Source organism: Perissodus microlepis, chromosome 17 (genome assembly GCF_051167445.1).
Source record: "Perissodus microlepis isolate ML-2025 ecotype Zambia chromosome 17, ASM5116744v1, whole genome shotgun sequence".
In the NCBI taxonomy this organism is placed as follows: domain Eukaryota; kingdom Metazoa; phylum Chordata; class Actinopteri; order Cichliformes; family Cichlidae; genus Perissodus; species Perissodus microlepis.
In genome coordinates, this window is record NC_140477.1 from 4,928,087 (window position 1) to 4,948,327 (window position 20,241).

Consider the following 20,241-nt stretch of genomic DNA (forward strand, 5'->3'; position numbering starts at 1 on the left):
TTGACAGTTTGGGAAGTGTTGTAGTCTTCACCAAAACCCAGAGTCAGTTCAGATGGTGTGAGCGTCTGACACGGATGGCTCTTGGTCACTTCACTGTAGAGGTGGGAGACCCTTGTTTTTCCCTGAAAGGAGCTGGAGGATGTACTTGCAGCTAAGGAGAAGGGTGTGCAGGCCACTTTGCTTAGACTGCTGTTGCAGCACTGAACCATAGAGAACAGGCAGGATTCATTATAGCTTGAGTTTAAAAAACAAAACAAAACAAAAAAAGCACAAAACCCAGGAAGTTTAGTGAGACATTATGTAGTGCAACTAGAACCCCTAAAAAACAAAACAAAACAAAAATTATATTTTTAGTTTATACCTCAGACAGTTAGCAAAAACACACTATAATAGTTCAACCTGAAATCTACATCGAGGTCTGGCATACACATCGGAATTAAATATCAGCTGTGTGTAGCAGTCTACCAACACCTGTGGCAGACTATACAACGGTGTTAAAATAAAGGCAAAACCCACATGCAGGATAGAAAAATACAAGTGTAAAACAATGCTAAGTAGAAGGCACAACCATAAGTTGTAATAAAATTCAAATAATTTTTGCGAAATTGAAGATTGAAATATAGAAACTCTTAAGTGACCCTCTGACCTTGAAACAAAAGAGGACTACAAAGAGCCATTGAGTCAATAGCTTGTAGAACCACATTTAACAGAAATGACTTGAATTGTTTTCTTGTGGAGGGATTTTCACTCCCTCTTCTTTACAACATTGCTTTAGTTCGTTGTTGTTTTTCCCGGCATTTTTCTGTACACAACTCTCTTAAAGTCCTGCCACAGCATTTCACTCAGGTTGTGGTCTGGACTTCGACTCAACCATTGCAACACTTTGATTCTTTACTTTTCTGTTGTAGATTTGCTGCTGTGCTTGGGATCATTGTCCTGTTGCATGACCCCATTTCAGCCAAGCTTTAGCTGTCGGACAGATGGCCTCACATTTGACTTCTTGAATAGTTTGGTGTACATGGTCAACTCCCTGAGGGGAAGGTGCCCAGGTCCTGTGGCAGCACAAAAATGTTTGTGATGATATTCTGTGTTTGGTTTTTGCCAATCATGGAACTGTGCATTATGGTCATCTGCACTTTGGTTTTGACTGCCCAAAGGACATCATTCCACAAGTCTGATTGTCTGATTGACGAGTCTGCATTGCTAAGGCGTCTAGCAGATTCACTCCAAGGAATTTGTTGACGTCAGGGTTAGGGTCTATTAAGATTGCGGTATTTTGTTAACACACACCTAAAAGTTCCAGACCAGCAAATTACCAAATCTTCTGCTTTTCTAGAGGTGCTCACCAGTGATGATTCTAATTATGGGTTCATTTGATGAGCAGTACCTGGCTTCTACTTACCCTATTAATTCTTATGGAAGCAATGAGAATGTACTTTGTGTTTCGCAGAAATGTATACACTGTAGCTCAGGAGGTAGAGCAGGTCATCTGCTGATTGGAAGGTTGGTCGTTCGATCCCGGGCTTCCTCTCGTCTGCATCAAAAGTATCCTTGGGCAAGTTGCTCAGCGATGCATCCATCAGTAAGCACTTAAAAGCATAGAAGATGGTGAATGGGTGAATCTAGCATGTTGTATAGAGCGCTTTGTGTACTCTGGGAGAGTAGAAAAGTGCTATATAAGTCCATTTACCATAGAGTGCTATGAAATATTTCTTTTTTATATGACTGCATGTGTTTGGTCCACCTCAAGTCGAGCAGTGAATGATTAAACAGTGTTGTTGCTTTGTCGTGACTTGACAGCAACGCTGGTACCCATTGTACTTGTAATGCATCCTCTAAATATTTGATGTTTTACAATGTCGTTTGGACGGCACCCTCGACACACACCTTTTGATGAAGCACACAAACTCACATTCGCCTCGTCTTGGCAGGCTCGGTCACAGTCCCTCACCTCCAGTCCTGACCTGGTAGGGGAATTAGGCCATTTCCACTCATGAAACTTTCAGAGGAGCTGACAGCAAAGCACAGAGCTCTTCTTATCTGTTCTACTCTGCTGGTCTCTGTTGTCCTTTTTAAAACTTTTTCATCGCATTGCTTTTCTTTCACGCGCCCCTTATGCCCTTTCTTCTTGTCATCTCTCTTCTCATCTCCCAGTTTACTCTTCTATCCCTTTCCCTCCTCTTGCTCTTCTCCATCACACTTGCCCTCAAACTATTTTTCGGTGTGTTTACCTTTGCATGTAGTTTTGACCTTTTCCTGTTTGCCCAACAGACAGCTGATAGTTTAGTGGTTGTATAAACCCCTTTACAGCACAACCACATGCATTATTTAGTAATGTCTAGAAGATTGTTTTGTAAAAAGGCTCCTTAATTCATGTTCTTGACTTATTACGAAAAAACTAGTGTGTTTGGGTTTCTCCCAAATGCTGATATTAAACAGAAAGACCTTACCCTTTGCCTCTGAGCCTCAGTATATGTGTGTATGCGTGCCTGTGCGAGTGTCTTCCAGGGGAGATTTTAACCTGAGTGTTGTAATGTCTCTGTTGTAGTCTTCTCTCTGCGGTGTGGCCATCTGTTCAGTAGTGTGATCCAACACAACACAGCGCTTCCTCTTTCTTTCGCTGCGTCTCGTGTCATCTCTCTGTCTGCAGACTCTTCTCAGCATTCGTTTGTTCTCTTCTCTTCTTTTTTTTGTCTATTTTGCCCTCAGCCTGCTTTTCCTCTTTTTCTCTCCGAGACTTGTTTTTCCCCCTCATTTGTCTCTATTGATCTTTGAAAGAGGGAGAAAGGCACAAACCAAGAGAAGGACACAAGATATAGAGCGAAACACACTCACATGCACAGACTGCTCTTCCCTTAGCCGAAAAACGGGCAAACAGACAGACAGACAGGGACCAAATTATCCCTGTTGCGTGGAGCATGAAATTAGCAAGTAGCTCAGTGTGGCAGCATTAGCATGGCTGTTAAAGGGATACCATGACATTTTGGGTTTCTGAAACATGGTACTTTTTCCATATGAATGGTTGAATTTACCAAGCAGGGAGCTGTTTACCTTTGTTTAAAACCACTGGGTAAGCAATTGTATGGATTGCTAGTGGAAATAAATGTGGTAATTTACTGCAACATAGGTCAGAACATTAGCTTAGATTAAGGTTAAAACCACAGACCAAATTAGTCAAATGCACACAGGAGTAGTCTGCTTCTTCACAGACGTTGAATTCTTTTTGCTTTGATCTCCTTATTAATACAGCTTTTACATTCATTAGCAGTCGAAGGAACTAAGTAGCCGACTATTATTGAAGTAGTGAGGCACAGTTTTTAATTTTGTGCTGCTTTATAGTTTCACTTCACTACATTTCATGGTTTACTTTTTTTAAGAGCTAAAGTGATTGATTGATAAATAACACAACAGAAAAAAAAAAAATATATATATAAAAGATAAACTAGGAGATTTGGATGGATGTACTACATCACTTTCTGATAATTTTGAGGAAATTAAATTTCATTTAATTGACAGCAACTAGTAAACAATGCTAAACGTTGCAGACCTAGTACTTTTTTTATTCCACTGATAAGTTTATTCATTTTGTAATACATCAGTTACACACACAGACATAATGTTTGTTTTTAAATAGTTTCTTCTTCTTCTTCTTCTTCTTCTTCTTCTTCTTCTTCTTCTTTTTTTTTTTTTTTTTTTTTTTTTTCATTATTGCCATGTTAGATGATGTCAGACAAACATAAACAAAAAATGGATGGCTGTCTCATTTCAGTCCTTCCATTTGTCAATGCCAGCCAATCAGAGGAAAATTAGCTTAAGAGGTGAAGAGCTGAAACTGTATCATTATCTTAACTTGTAATTTTCATGTTTTAGCATTTCCCTGTAAAGCAATTTGTTTTTTGATTATTTTGAGCTGTGGATCATCCAAGGCTACTCTAGTAAAAACTGAAAATACAAATGTGCAGCTGTGAGTGACCTGAATAAGCCACTTTAAGCTTTAAACCGGTGTTTTCCAATCTATGACGCGCGTGATGTTGCATTAAGACACTCTCTCACTCTCTCACAGTCTGTTTCTAAAACCTAAAAGAGAATTATGGATTTGATCAACTGATCTCTGAATGCTATTGACACCCTTTTCTCAACGAGAAGTCTGGGCTCGGGAGAGCCCGAGTGTCCTGGAGGTACTTTCCCTGCCGGATACACGATGGATGGGTGGCAGACATGGAGGATCGTGTGCCTGGCGGGACTGTCGATCGAGGACGCTGAAGATATCTACCTATTCGGAACCATGATAACAGGGTTCTTGCTGATCGGAGCTGGCTTGGCCCTGGCTTATCGGAGAATTAAGAAAGCGGAACCGGCTGTTCAAACCCCCCCAAGGCTGCCCGCTGGGATTGAAACGATGGGACGAGGCGCGACTTCTCAGAAAGGGCTCACTGAGTGCAGCATGGTTAAGATCTTGGAGAACCTTACAGCTGCCGTGAATACTCAGAATAACACCTCTGAGCGTACATTGGATTACATCATGGAGAAGTTCACTCAGAATAACACCTCTGACCGAAAGTTGGATCACATCTTGGAGCAGCTCACTGCGGTCGTGAGGTCTCAGAATCTGCTCTTTGAGCACAAGAATGACAAGACCACGGAGCGCAAGTTTGATAACATCATGGAGAAGCTCGCGGCTCTCCAACGGGAGATTGAGAGACCAGTGTCGGAGTGTTAAAGAACAGCTTTGAAATTCTCATGAGTTGTTCGCATAAAAGAAAAACCACCATCATAATGCGGCTATCCCTTCGGCGCCAGCTGTGGGCTCAAAGCTGGAGCCGAAGAAAAACACCCTGATAACGACTGTGTTTAGACTGTTCCTTCCCATTCCATGCAAGGCCACCTGGGTTGGCTGATAGACTGTTTATTTAGCCTGGCAGGGTGAAGGACACTGTCTCAGCTGAACTATGGATACGCACACACATACATATACACTGATATGCACACACTCATCCCCCCTCCCTTTCCAAACGCCTTCGATGCTTGTTCCCTCCTGGGAACACGGCGGGTCTGAGCCCGCTTGAATGGTAGCGCTGGGCAGGATGGCTGCTGTGTTTGCTTCGGATTACTCCTCACCCCCCACCCGACCCTGTGGCTTGTCACGTGTTCCATAATGTTGTGCTGTGGACATTTATGTGCTTTTTTGTGCAGAGGAGTTTTTTTGTTTCCTGTTCTCATGCTGTCCTCCCAGGAGCCCAGCATGAGTAGAAGTCTCTTTTTTTCCTCTTGTACTTTTCCATTGTAGTGTATATTTCAGTGTTTTTTCTGTAACGCTACCGATCTCCGACCTGTATCCCCATGTGATGTCTGTGTTGTGTGTGTAAGGTCGGGGGGGGGTCCCATTTCACTGCAGGGCAACCTGCACGTGGCGAATAAAGCCTTGATTGATTGATTGATTGATTGATTGATTGATTGATAGGACCTGCTGAACTAATTAGCTGTTAGCAGTTTTATCAATCATGTATTTGTTAACTACTTCATACATTTTTTTTTTTTAGTTCAAACGACATTTTTCAAATAAAGTGATGCTTTTGTAGTTATATTTTTACATGGTTGTATCTGAAGTAAAGAATTGAAATTTCTTCTACCAACTTTTCCAAAGTTTTCTCTTTGTGGATGTAAATAAAAGCTGACACTTAAGTAAGGGGGACAATCCCTGAGGAAGTGTCCCTACTCGCTTTGGCTGCCTTCCTGCGTCCTCTCCATAGCCGTTGTTGGCCCTGCGATCACTCCAAACAATCAGATGGGCCTCTGTAGACAGGACCCTGGTCACTGTGTTTTTTCTCTGCCATGTTCTCACTGTCGTGAGGAGAAATATTTCTCTCATTTTTTAAAAAAAAGTTTTGCTCTCCGTCACCCCATCTTGACATCGAAGCAGCATTTTAAGTGTCACACTGGTAGCATTTACCACAAACTTCAATGTATGGTTTCCCCACACATTATCACCTATGTTCTCTAAAACCTAACCATGCATTATTGGCACTCATGCTAGCTTTGAATGCAATTATTTTCTTTTAAAGTCAGCCTGCTCACAAACACAGAATGGGAGTGAACGGAAACAGCAGGGTTCCAAAATGAATTAAATCCATGGCAAAGTGGGAATTCAGATTTTATCATTTTTGCCTCCTTTTCCCCCTTTGATTAGCTCTGGTGCTTTGTAATTTTAAATGTTGCCTAGAGGAGGGCAACGCATTAGAGCAGCATGCACAAAAACACTACGCTGAACTTGACTGGAATTATATTCAAAGCCGTTTCCCTGAAAAACTCTGCAAACCTTCTCACTTTCTCTTTAAAAGGATTGCATCATGAGTTGTCGTCAGTTTTTATTTTTTATTTTTTGTGAGATCCCACGTCCTAATTTACAATTCAAAATATCCCTGCCTTGATATTCGGTGTTTAAATTCATCGTGCACAACATCAAATCCAGCTACGAGTGCGCAATTCCACACAGGAATACTTGTACAGCTTGTAGCAGTTAATGCCAACTTTTGCCAATCACTAATGTTGCGATGTTCCTACACAAAGGATAGGAAGGGAGTTTGATCATATTCAGTCTGTGTAATTGTTACATCACTTTGAATCTGCTCCATTACCGTCTTCCATCATCATCGCCTTTTCACCTTGTCTAGAGACGACTCGTCAGAGTATCGAGTTTGTCCCGCGTCAGGCCGGTTTGTCTTGGAGCAATGAGACTAGTCAGACAGCCAGCGCAGCAGTTTAGAGAAGCTATGACATTGCGCTACTCCTCACTCTGCATTCCTCATTCCCTCTCTTTTCTCCTCCGTTCACCCTTAGCCTCTTACCCTTTATGTCTCTGGTGACCCCCCCCCCTCCCTTTTACTCCTCCTGTTCTCCCAATCGACTGCACTCAGCATACCCCTATCACCCCGAGTCCTTCGCCCCCCTGTTTTCTCCGTACTTTGATCAGCGGCGCTTGTCAGAGTCTCGCGTGTCTCAGCCAATATGGCTGCCCTGACACGAGGAGGGTGGAGGACCAGGCATAACAATGGAGGAGGAGAAGAGGTAGAGACAAGTTTGACGGAGTCACCTTGACTCCTACGACAAACTTTGTTTTGCAAATCATAATGACGAGTAAGCCTTGAGCACCAGCAGCAGCAGATAACATAGCTGTGGATGGGGCGGCAAGAAAGAGCAGTGTGCCGATGAAATAAACGGATGGTGGTAAAGGAGAGGAATCAAAATACAATTTACAGATATTTGAGTTACCAGAGTCTATACAACTAAAAACTAAACCAATATAAAATAACTAAGACATTTCTCTGTATTCAGAACTGATTTAGATGGGAAATTGATGCTATTATGTCTGTGCCTCAACTGGAACTAGAACCAGGAATTCTTGTCATTAAAATTAAGATCAGTTGTTTAGATGGGTGGAACTTGTATTATGACATATCCTGGCTCTGCCACATACACTAACCCACAAGCTCTTTAAGGGGCTACATCTATTTTTAATTTAGCTGTACTCTTTCTCTCACCCCAACCGGTTGCAGCAGATGGCCCCGCCTCTCCCTGAGCCTGGTTCTGCCGGAGGTTTCTTCCTGTTAAAAGGGAGTTTTTCCTTCCCACTGTCGCCAAAGTGCTTGCTCATAGGGGGTCATTTGGTTGTTGGGTTTTTTCTCTGTATGTATTATTGTGGGGACTACCTTACAATATAAAGCGCCTTGAGGCGACTGCTGTTGTGATTTGGTGCTGAATAAATAAAATTGAACTGAATTGAATCAATCATTTAACCAGAATATGTGTAACATAGTAGCTCATTCGGCTCCTGGTCCGTCACAATTTACAGGTTTGTAATGTGTGAAGTGAGGTTTTTACAGTGAATATATCTTTGTATCTGTCCTCTTTTGAAAGCACGGTATGTATATGTGGGGCTAGAAGCTTTGACAACAGCCTGTTCCTACAGGTGGGTGGATCGATCAATACTGTGTTTATAACCCTTAAGTTGAGTATGTAGCCCACTGAATTTTGAGCAATGTCTGAATGTTTTTGTGTTGACTGTCACATCCATTTTATTTTTAGCCTTTAGCACACATTACATGAGATACATGAATAATATATGAAAAGTCTGTTTTGTTGTGTTAACTAATTGTTGTGGAAAGTAAATTTAGTGGTCATTAGAATGTGTTTAGCTTGCACATTTCATCTTATAAATCATGACACACCGATCTCCCCCACATAAGCTGCCTTTATAGGTTAAAAGTATCAGTATCGGCAATACTGGCCCTATATTTACTTGGTATTGGATCCATACCAAACTATCACACACTCCTACCCGTTATCTTAATGTGTGGAGTTCAGGGGCCATCTGTAAATTGTAGCTATGGACAAAGACCCACAGTTCCTCTCACCCGGAGTTGTGTGAAGCAGAAAAAAGCACTAAATCCTCACCTATCAGAAGCTCCATCAAGCAAATATTTGAAATTTAAATGACTCATATGATGAACCAATTATCAGACTTGACTGTTCATTTTCTGTCAGTCAGCGAATCCACAGATCCTTTCAGAGCTAATAAACTTAAAACAGTTTTAATCATTACATAGAAATGCTTCACAGGGCAGCCTGTCTGTCAGTCATGCACAGAACAAATTATGAACAGTTTTAAATCGTATTTATAGCAAACAACTATTAAACATGCACATTTTTTGAATATTGAGCCATTTATACTGTGGCCTGCATTGCTTCACAGGAACATCAGAATAATTCTGGACTACAGATGCAGTGGCATTTAATAATTTCAACTTCTGTGCCGAAACGCATTAAAGTGAAGAAGAACACGAGTCATATACCACCAATAACTATGCAGTCGGTGGAGGCAATAGATTTCACGTTAATGCTGGATTGCTCGTGGAAATGATAGATGACAAATTTTATATTAACTGTCAAGAAAAATCACTCTCTAATTTATGAAATAGTCTTCACAGTGGGATTACAGAGAAAGAGGGAGAAAAGTGAGTAGCAGACATTTGTTGAACGAGACTGAAGGAGGTGACAGATTGTAAGAATGGAGTGGCGACAGAGAGGGAGTGACGGGGGGCAGAGCGAGAAATAGAGCAGAAGTCAGAGTTTCCCTCAACCATGAACTCTCTCTCACACACACACAAACAAACTCATAGAAGAAAGGAAATTAAAACTTGGTGAGTCTTTGGAGAGTGATAAACATTGTGCTCCCATATGCCACTCATATACTCACTCGTCTCTTTGTGTGTGCGCGCTCGCATGTTTGCTTGCTTGCTTCAGTTGTTTGCTTCGGCTGCAATGCCCGACCAACAAGCCACTCACCTGCCAGTTTACAACTCCCATCACGCCATGCTTCGCTGTTCACAGACACCCCTCTTTTTGTCTCACCACTCCCTGCACTCTCCATTATTCACTTTTTCATTGTTTCTCACACACGCAAACAAACGCGAGTGCACACAGACGCTGTTAATTGCACAATTGTAAAAACTGGTTTAACTAAGTGGGAGGCAAAGCGAGAAGGAAACCGAGCGACAGGATATGTACGCAGAGGCGTGGGGAGAATCAATCTGTCTGCAAAAACCTAACAATGTTGTGGGGGAAAAAAGAAAAAAGACAGAAAGAGAGAGCGAGAAGACAATTTCTGTTTTTTCGAACACCAAATCTGTTCGTTTCTGTATATCCATTATTAATCTGTTTGTTCCTTCCTTCTTGGAGGGAAATTCAATTATCACAGAGGAAAGGCAGTTTCTGATAATTCCTGCAGAGTTATGGCTCACTGTTATCCACTGCATAAATGAGCATGGTGATTAAAGATCAGCTCGTACAGTTGATTACAGTACCTGGCGAAATATGGAACATGGCACTGTCTGTGTTATTTAAATGCAATAAGTTAACTGACCAGTGTTTCTCCCTGATTGACTGTTTTGTGGGGCGGGTGATCTCCACTGCGCCGACCTCTGAACCACTCTGTACTGTGTATGAGAGAATAATGGACGGTTTGTCAGTAAATGCACTTCCTCTTCTGCCTTTGAAATGAAGTTAGGGTCTGAAACTCGTGTGCTGCTGAGTTATAGCCGCTGTTATACGGTCGAGGAAGCACTGCTGATGATACATTGCTGAGTTATTGGAACGTACAGTGCCGTATGTACAGCCTTTGGCATTTTACTAATCCACCTGTGCCAAAGAGACTGCGAAGTTTAATATCAAATTATAGGACGTGTGTGTTTCATGATTTTGAGCACTGCAGTGCTCCATTTGTTTTTTGTTTTTTTTCTAATACCACGCACTATTAAAGTGGACACATCAAGGCGCACACTTGCAGAATACTCATTAATTTATGGGATTATTAGGAGTGTTTTTTCCTGCTCTAGTCTTGCCTTCCCTGTGCGCTGACCACTCATGTTCCCACATTTCTGAGCCAGGAAAAGCCTGCTAGTGAACATAGAAATTCATGGGTGCAATTCCATACTTAAATTGCATTGGTTAATCAGGCTTGTCAATAAACTTTGTCAGTTTGTTATCCTGTTTATGTAGTGGTCACTTGGTAGCAAAATGTCCAGTTTTGATCTCTATTTCAGTTCCGAGAAGTTGAATTGAAACAGGAAAACAGGAAGGGCTTTGCAAGACTCAAGGAGATTTTATTTTCCTGAATTTCTGACAAGTTACAAAAAAAATAAAAAATGGAGAGAAAAATTTCACGTATTGCTGTCAATCTCAAGAGCAGGAAAAGAAGCAATGCTTTTTTTCTGCTACAAAATATGATTAAAAGTGTCTGTCCAGGGGAGATAAGGTTACATAGCCCTGCCGCACTTGCATACAGACTGCCTCTCGCTCACTCAGTCACTCCTATACTGTTTACATCTCTCTCTTTTCTCTGCACTTTTGGCTGCCTTTTCTTGCCGTCAGACTGAAGCTGGGTCCTCTTACACAGCTCCTGTCTTCCTGCCTTTGGTTGATTTTTGACTTCCAGATTCATGCAAATGTTTGGTTGTCACTCCAAGCTATTTATACAGGACTTTTTATTTCTTCCCCAGCTGTTGTCACAAATAAGCCTTGCCCCGAGCTTTATTTGAGACTCAGTCTGGCTGTCTTTAATACCGGCACATTTGTTTGGAACAGCAAAATTTTAGGGGTCCAGTTAAACCTCGCTGTACCCTAAAATAACACATGTTGTAACCTAACTTGTCAAAATGCCTCCAGAAAAGTCCTCATACCAGGATGTACTTTGAATATTGTGTTCCTTCTTTAAGGGACCGTGTACTCCTAAGTCACTTGCATTCAAAAGGCCTTGGTAATTATCCTCTCTGGGATGGTGCTCTGGAGAAAAATGAATAGAACAGGGAACATCTTATCCTTTGTCTTACTCCCTTTTTAATTCCCTCTGCTCATAGCAGAGTTATAAAAAAAAGTAAGCCACCATACATAACGAGCAGCTGAAATAAAAAGCTGTGCAGAGGAAAAGGGGATTTGTATCTTTCTTTGTCGCCCTGCAAATGTAAATTTCTGGATTTTGACAGGAAAAAAAATGTTTTATATTCTCCCATTTTTTTCTATTTTTTTCCCCTCTGTCTCCTTTTTCGTATGCGTGGCTAAATACATCATGCAAAACTGCTTCCAAATCTTCCCTAAAATGAAATTGTGATGAAAGACTGGAGTGTTTGAGCTTCTCCGAGATGCTTTGCTCGCACTCTTGAGCTTCCGTTTGAACAATATAACATATCTGAGATGGAGGTGTTGTTTGTTTTCATGCTGTGAAATGTTAAACTTGTGCTAAATCAACATCATATGTTTTTTTTATCTCGCTCACCAGGCTGAACCAGAGGGCTTCTCCCATTTTCACCTGTATGTGTGTGCGGCCTTCCTGGTGAGGTGGAGGAAAGAGATCCTGGAGGAGAGGGATTTTCAGGTAACGGACACAGACACAGAAGGCGATGGTGTTGATATTGACATTTGTTTACATAATATGAATATTTATAAATGCCATATTTTGGTTATAGGGGTTGGGGGTGGATGTAAAATTGGGTTTCTATGAGAAAACTGGTTTTTAAATCATAGACCGTCCACAGTGGTGCATATACAGCTGTGGCGGGGCGTGGCCTGCGGTGCAGTGCAGAGGAGGCGGACGCACCTGCGCGGCATCCGCAATCACGCCCCGCTGAATTAAATATTGTACTGGGTCCTGTGGTTGGGTTGTTGGTGTTATGTTGAGCTGGCAGCGGGAGAGCTGCAGCTCTGAGTGCGAATGTACAGCAACCGTGTAGGGATTAATAAAAAATTATCAAAATGCCACTGGGTCTGCCGTGGTCATTTACAACAGCACTGTGCAAATTTCTTTTGCTTGCCTTGGAACAATAGAAATGGATATTTATGAAAACATGTGCAAGCATATGTGGAAATACAGGGAGTGCAGAATTATTAGGCAAGTTGTATTTTTGAGGAATAATTTTATTATTGAACAACAACCATGTTCTCAATGAACCCAAAAAACTCATTAATATCAAAGCTGAATGTTTTTGGAAGTAGTTTTTAGTTTGTTTTTAGTTTTAGCTATTTTAGGGGGATATCTGTGTGTGCAGGTGACTATTACTGTGCATAATTATTAGGCAACTTAACAAAAAACAAATATATACCCATTTCAATTATTTATTTTTACCAGTGAAACCAATATAACATCTCCACATTCACAAATATACATTTCTGATATTCAAAAACAAAACAAAAACAAATCAGCGACCAATATAGCCACCTTTCTTTGCAAGGACACTCAAAAGCCTGCCATCCATGGATTCTGTCAGTGTTTTGATCTGTTCACCATCAACATTGTGTGCAGCAGCAACCACAGCCTCCCAGACACTGTTCAGAGAGGTGTACTGTTTTCCCTCCTTGTAAATCTCACATTTGATGATGGACCACAGGTTCTCAATGGGGTTCAGATCAGGTGAACAAGGTGGCCATGTCATTAGTTTTTCTTCTTTTATACCCTTTCTTGCCAGCCACGCTGTGGAGTACTTGGACGCGTGTGATGGAGCATCGTCCTGCATGAAAATCATGTTTTTCTTGAAGGATGCAGACTTCTTCCTGTACCACTGCTTGAAGAAGGTGTCTTCCAGGAACTGGCAGTAGGACTGGGAGTTGAGCTTGACTCCATCCTCAACCCGAAAAGGCCCCACAAGCTCATCTTTGATGATACCAGTCCAAACCAGTACTCCACCTCCACCTTGCTGGCGTCTGAGTCGGACTGGAGCTCTCTGCCCTTTACCAATCCAGCCACGGGCCCATCCATCTGGCCCATCAAGACTCACTCTCATTTCATCAGTCCATAAAATCTTAGAAAAACCAGTCTTGAGATATTTCTTGGCCCAGTCTTGACGTTTCAGCTTGTGTGTCTTGTTCAGTGGTGGTCGTCTTTCAGCCTTTCTTACCTTGGCCATGTCTCTGAGTATTGCACACCTTGTGCTTTTGGGCACTCCAGTGATGTTGCAGCTCTGAAATATGGCCAAACTGGTGGCAAGTGGCATCTTGGCAGCTGCACGCTTGACTTTTCTCAGTTCATGGGCAGTTATTTTGCGCCTTGGTTTTTCCACACGCTTCTTGCGACCCTGTTCACTATTTTGAATGAAACGCTTGACTGTTCGATGATCACGCTTCAGAAGCTTTGCAATTTTGAGACTGCTGCATCCCTCTGCAAGATATCTCACTATTTTTGACTTTTCTGAGCCTGTCAAGTCCTTCTTTTGACCCATTTTGCCAAAGGAAAGGACGTTGCCTAATAATTATGCACACCTGATATAGGGTGTTGATGTCATTAGACCACACCCCTTCTCATTACAGAGATGCACATCACCTAATATGCTTAATTGGTAGTAGGCTTTCGAGCCTATACAGGTTGGAGTAGGACAACATGCATGAAGAGGATGATGTGGACAAAATACTCATTTGCCTAATAATTCTGCACTCCCTGTATAACAATGTGAATTTCAGATACTGTTCATCGTGTGATTCGATCCATTTTAGCTGTAGATATTTAGGCCTGCTACTTTTGCTTTATGGGCCTTTGGTGGCTCAATAGTTGCTTTTTGCAGATGATGTGGTTCTGTAGGCTTTATCAGATGGTGGGGTTGAGCTTGCCCTGGAGCAGTCCTCCAAGTTTGACACCATGGTCCATAACTGGAAAAATTGGGAGTTCCCACTGCAGGTCATGGACAAGTTACTGCCCCAAATGTCTTGGGAGCTTGGAGAGGGCAGTGGGAGATTGCTTCAGTGATGTAGACACTGGACCAGTTTGTCGTGGTGACAAGAGAATTGGGTATTAAAGCAAAGCTGTTCATTTACTGGTCAATAGTGAGAGAAAGGATGAAATTTCAGATACGAGAGGTGTGAAAGAGCTTTCTCTAAAGCAGTGGTTCTCAGGCTTTTTACATCATTCCCCACAAAGCAGGAAGAAATATTTTCAGGCCCCACCTAAACAAAACAATGACAGAAAAGCCTAGCTGCAACTTTATTTAGATAATAAACTCATCCACAATAATGCCTTTGGTAATTTTTTTTTAAACAAACAACTTTCATTTCAAACAACTATTTGTAACTTTTGTAACTAGACTGCTTCATTAGTCTGCACCACTTCTTCAAAAAGCATCAAGTTAAACAGAATGTGAATATTGCCAAACATGGAAAAATAAAGTTCAGTCTTAGTCTCACAAAAAAGAAATCCAGAAACATGTGAACAGAGATAAGATGGTCTGCTGCGGGGAAGGCTGACACACCTGAACGGCACCCCCAATCACTCAAAGTAGATTTGCTATTCCTCCACATCGAAAGGAGCTGGTTGAGGTGGTTTCAACATCTTCTGGGCACGTCCTGGGCAAGATGTTCTGGGAATGTCCTACTGGGAAGAGACCAGGACATACCAGAGAGATTATATCTCTCGGCTGGCTGGGAAACTCCTTGGTGTTCTCCTGGGTGAGCTCAAGGAGGTGGCTAAAGTGAGGGAGGTCTTGGTTTATATGCTTAGGCTGCTGCTACCACGGAGCGGTTAAAAATGGATGGATTGGACTTCTTCTTTAATCTTCCACTTGTCCACTTTCCTCAGATTTTTTTTATCCACACACTGCACACCATGTTGAGGTGCCTCAACTGTTTTGGGAGTCACCTTGCCAGTGCAAAATAACTTTATCATTCCTGTTAGACTGTGTTAACAGAAACTGGAACAAATTATGGTTTTGTTAGACAGGCTGCTTGTTACAAAGCACCTAAAGACACATTTTAAAACAGGCTTTTTGCTAAATGTACTATTATATGTGTTTGAATGATTCATAGGTTAGTGTTAACCAAGTTCAATAAAACAAAAACAATAAAATCAAAATGGTCAGATACAAGGACTGGTCTGAAAATGAGGGGTAAAAAGTAGCAAGAACACCTGGAGAACTTCTGCTCAGGAGCACTTTTTAAAAAGTAATAATAAATTCAGACTCCTTGGAAGCAAAATATTTAAAAAAGTGATGGGTGGCTCAAGACTTCTGCACAGATCGGTGAATTAACTAGGGTAATTGTTGTAGCTTGTGTCTATATGGGGGAAATAAAAAAAAGATCTTAAAAAATAAAATTCCCAGCTGCTTTGTCCCAGCAGGGGATTAGTTTAGGCTTGGAATAATTCTGCAGCAACTGTGTAGTAATGATGGCAGAAAAATCGAAACCCTTTCGGCAGCAGAGAGAGCGATTTGCACTCTGAGCACCAAAATACTTCAGATTTTGGTCAGTAGATGGCAAAACTGCAGAACCTTAACTGTGCCGACTGAAGTGTTATTGAATAAACCTTTTGAAGTAACTAACAGGAGACTCTTCACACGCAGCACGTCCCAGATGGATTGAGTACTTCCCAAGATAATTGTTGTTCCATAGTTTTCGAGGCAGAACTTGCTCAGTGTGTTGAATTTCCACTTCAGATTTTACAAGTTGTGATACTTGAGAGGTTCAAACCTGTGTGGGCTGTCCGAACGCTACAGATGTACACAGGAAGTTACACAGGAAGTTACACACGGTGCTGGTTTTTCTGTCCAGTTGGTGATGCTGGTGGTGATTTACTCTACGCAGATGAATCTGTCGGTTGTGCGAAAGCAATATTAAAACAGTCTGCCAGACTGCGGAGTTGTTCATGGCCTACATCCCTCTCCATTACCTCCCTGGTCATTAACTGCGAGGTTCAAAAGTCGTTGTGAGTGCATTAGTAGATGACAGTAGACAGCTGCCAGAAGGTGACTTTGGTTGCCAGCTCACTGGGGGGACTTGCCTTCTTAACGGTAGCAACACATTCTAGCATCGTCACATATAAACCTCATCTCTGCTCTTTGGCAGCTCTCTCTGATTCTCTGTCTTGTTGTATTCTTCTAACTTATCCGTTTGGGTTTTTCTCAGTGCTCTGTTCTCTATTTTTCTTCTTTTTAACATTTCCCTCTACTTTCTCTGCTCCTTCCTTATCTTATCTCTGACCTTTCTCTCTTGTTTATTGTTGATGTCTTGTAGTCCTTTGAGTCCTCTCACTTGTGTGTTCACAAGTCAGAAATATAAAAAACATCATAAGGAGGATGAGACTGAGAAGTAATCTTACGTGATACTTGAGATAACATTGACATGGAGGATATAAGATGCTCACAAGCTGTTTTGACTGTCCAGACAGCTGAGCAGATCTGCTTTGCTAAACACAAGTGTTAGGATTGGACAGATGGACACTTTGTAATGCTTGTGCCTGCATAAGTGTCGTCGCTAGGTGTGAGTTCCTCTTCTAACCACTATGTGAAGCTCAAACATACACACTCTTTTAAGCTTGCACAGTGTTTACATTATAACTTTTTGTCTTAAATGTGCTTTAAGTGCATGTGTGTGTATTTGATTTGATTTTGTATTGTCCACATGAATGCATGCATGGACACATATTTACACTTCCAACTTTAAAGTGTGACTTTCTGACTGGTTTTGCATGCGGCCGATGCAGTGGCAAACAGTCTGTTCTCATGAAAATGACAGGGAAATGTGAGGTTTTGAGGAACGAGAGAATCTTAATGGGAGAGTAAGAACAGATGCAACTTTAGAGCCACGGAGGAGAGAAAAGTTTTTGCACCGAGACCATAAATACGTTGTTGCACACTTTCCTCTTGTTGTTCCTGAGACAGTTTTATTTAGACCAGTCTTACGGATGATTAATTAAAGCCGAGCCTGCTTTGGTTTGCAGCTTGCAGGCACTTGAGGCTTGAGGCAATAACCACATTTCAGAATGAAGCCAATAAACAAAAGGACTGCAGTATCTGGTTTCCAAAAACACTGAAAGCACAGATGCCTCTTGGTTGGAAGATATGTAAACTGTGTTACCTATGTTAAAGAGGTATATTTTTACTCGTATTTCTGAATTATGGCTAATCTCATTGGATGACTGATGTAGCACAGCTCAGTACTGAGTGGATATCAGCTGATCAGCTAATAACATAGTTTTTATTTGCTAAAAGAAGTGACTCGTAGTACTTCAGAGGTCCTGCACAGGTCCGTTTGACTTGAGAGCCCCTCAGTCGGTTATATAGAATGAAAAGAGTGACAACAGTACATCTGAAATGAATACAAGCAGCAATCAAATGGCTTTACTTGTGTTCTTGATATTTGACGGTCATGACCTCAAACCATCTTTTCTGTGCCTCCTGTTTCATCATGTAATAAATGTGAAGAAGTCTTCAAAAGTCACATGAGTTGGTTACAGTTCTGAAAAATGTGTGTTTTAGGTGGAGGCCAGTTGATTAAAGATGGTTCATCCACTCAGTGAGACACTGGAGGCTATCAGAGTCTGAAGATGAGACACTGACTGACTCGTCTGTCCTTTAGTATTCTTCATATCGAGCTTAAATAAACTGGTACTTCTTGTTGGAGTCCAATTCAGACAGAACTTAAAGTGGTTCTAGTTTTTTTTTTTAATGGGTTTTTGCAGTTTGAGACTATGCACACACAAAGTCCTTGCTAACCTTTTGTGTCATTAGGGGATTGTTGGCATGTTAGCATGACATCCTCTAAGTTATTTAATGGGGGGATCTCCACAGATCTGGCTTGTTTGTCCAGCACATCCCACATTGATTGAACTATGTTTTAGATTATATTTTCCTCCTTTTCCTTGATATATTTTGATTTTATAGCTACAGTAGGTACTCAGTCACCCACAGATACACACGAGAAACAACACACATACTCATAAATAGCTACAGCCAAATGTCATCCTGACATTTTCCCCCACCCAGTCCACAACAAATGAGCTCTCATCATCTATTTGTTTATGTCTTCACGGGAAGTTGTTGTCTGTACGTAATGGAACACAGATGTCCTCTGTGTGTTTGTCTGTGTGTATCAGTTTGTTTATGTTACGGACTGGATGCATATTTATTTATATATATATTTATGTATCACGAATATATTGAAATTGTGGATTTGAGTTAAAATTACAGAAAGTATTACATGAAAATATACAAACCTTTACTTTTGTTTACGGCTGGTTTATGGTTTGTTTTCTCTCATTTGCTAATTCAATTTACCAAGTTTTTTGATACAGATTAGTGTCTGTGTGGAAAGAAAAGTAAAGATTTCTTCTTCTCTCAGCTTTAGTGGTTTAATTCCAAGAGATTTCTGCCTCTGATCCGCTGAGCCTTAGAGTTTAAACGTGGACCTGCCAGGTTCTTAAGGGCCTGTTGAACAGACCTTATCTCCACATGCTTTATCCAGCAACCCTCACATCATCCCTCTCCTCTCAAGCCTGCTTTTCCTTCTCTTTCAATCTTTCTCACAATCTCGGTTAGTCTTTTCTTTCTCTTACTAATTCCTAACTTCTCTGTTTTTTTTTTTTTGCCACTTTTTATTTCTTTGAGTCTCAGCTTCGTATTTCTCTTTTTCCTGGTCTCTTTATTTCATTCTGGCTTTCGTTCTTTCGCCATTTATCTCTCTGGCATTTATTCTTTTTCTCGCTATCGCCTTTTCCTCTCGCTTCATTGAACTTTATCTTTTACAACATAAATAGTAGAAGGATTCTAGTAGGGCTGCGCGATTAATCAAATTTTGTTTTCAGTTTCATTTTTGGCTTCCAGCAATTATGAAAAACAGATATTGGAGACAAAATTGTTCTGTATTCATTTTCACAAAGACGTTTTCCTTTTTATCTTGTGATTCAAATGTGGCGCAGCCCCTTTTGCAGTGTTACACGTTTTCTGCTGCCTAAAAGCCCAAATTATTGTTCAGCTTGAGCAAAAATAGGGCAAAGAGGTTTTCATTTGTAAAATTTGTAAAATGTAAGTCAAGGAATTAAATTCTTAAAAAGTTTTTTAAATAAAGCCTGTCGTCTTCAGAGTTTCTTTCCATGTCTGTGAGGAGTCAGCCGGTGCTGGCTTAATACCCTTCTTCCAATTGACATCTCTGGCTCATGGCACCACAGCAATTCCAGTTAGAGATTCATTAAACCAATGAAAACAATAAGTCCACATCTTTACATATCTCTGTCACCACACTGTTCAAACTTTTGAGAACTTGTAATAAGCACATCTCAGTGCAACAACATGTTTATCTCATGCTTGTCCCAGTGGGGATGTTGTTTGCCTCAGATCAGCATCTCTGGCATTACTCAACTCTCTTTTCCATTCCTATTTAACATTCTTTAAGGGAGACGTCTCCTCCTAATATTGTCTGCTACAACATGCATGCAAACACATAACACACGCTTGCAGCGGTATAATAAAGGTTTCCAACCAGTTTCAATCAATCTGCTCATTATTACACTGAATTGCTTCTCCAATTTCCCCAGGCCTGGAGGGAAAGTTCACTTGTAGCAGCTAGTTAGAACAGTACAACATTAACAGCTTGTTCAGCTCACAGTTCTAAATTGTTTTGATTGATTTGAGCTTTGTTCAGGTGGAAAACGATATGCTCTTGAAAATCTATGGATAACGTTTTTGTCCTAGATTGAATACTCGAAAAGCCTCAACCTTGTTCTTCTGTTTATTCTGGTGATATACTGAGTTCTCTAAAAAAACGTGAGCTAATTGACTTTAATGTTAAATGTAGAATGTGAGGAGCAGCGGCGTATGACAAACTGCTGGCAAGTTACATTCTCAGGGTCCTCAGAGGGACCGCGAATGACTGATTCACTTTAATAGTTTTAATTAAAAAACGCATGCAGAAAGTAATTTAAAAGGATAATTCATGCAT

General features: G+C 41.1%; 1 protein-coding gene across 3 annotated transcripts in view; it reads left to right on the forward strand.

Moving 5' to 3' along the window:
- Positions 1 to 20,241, forward strand: part of tbc1d22a (TBC1 domain family, member 22a) — a 165,920-nt gene that overhangs the window by 125,911 nt on the left and 19,768 nt on the right. For all 3 annotated transcript variants that reach the window (XM_084910466.1, XM_084910465.1, XM_084910464.1), the window contains one exon: positions 11,831 to 11,926. In XM_084910466.1, coding sequence (XP_084766592.1) covers positions 11,831 to 11,926 — 96 coding nt within the window. The remainder of the gene's footprint in view (positions 1 to 11,830; positions 11,927 to 20,241) is intronic.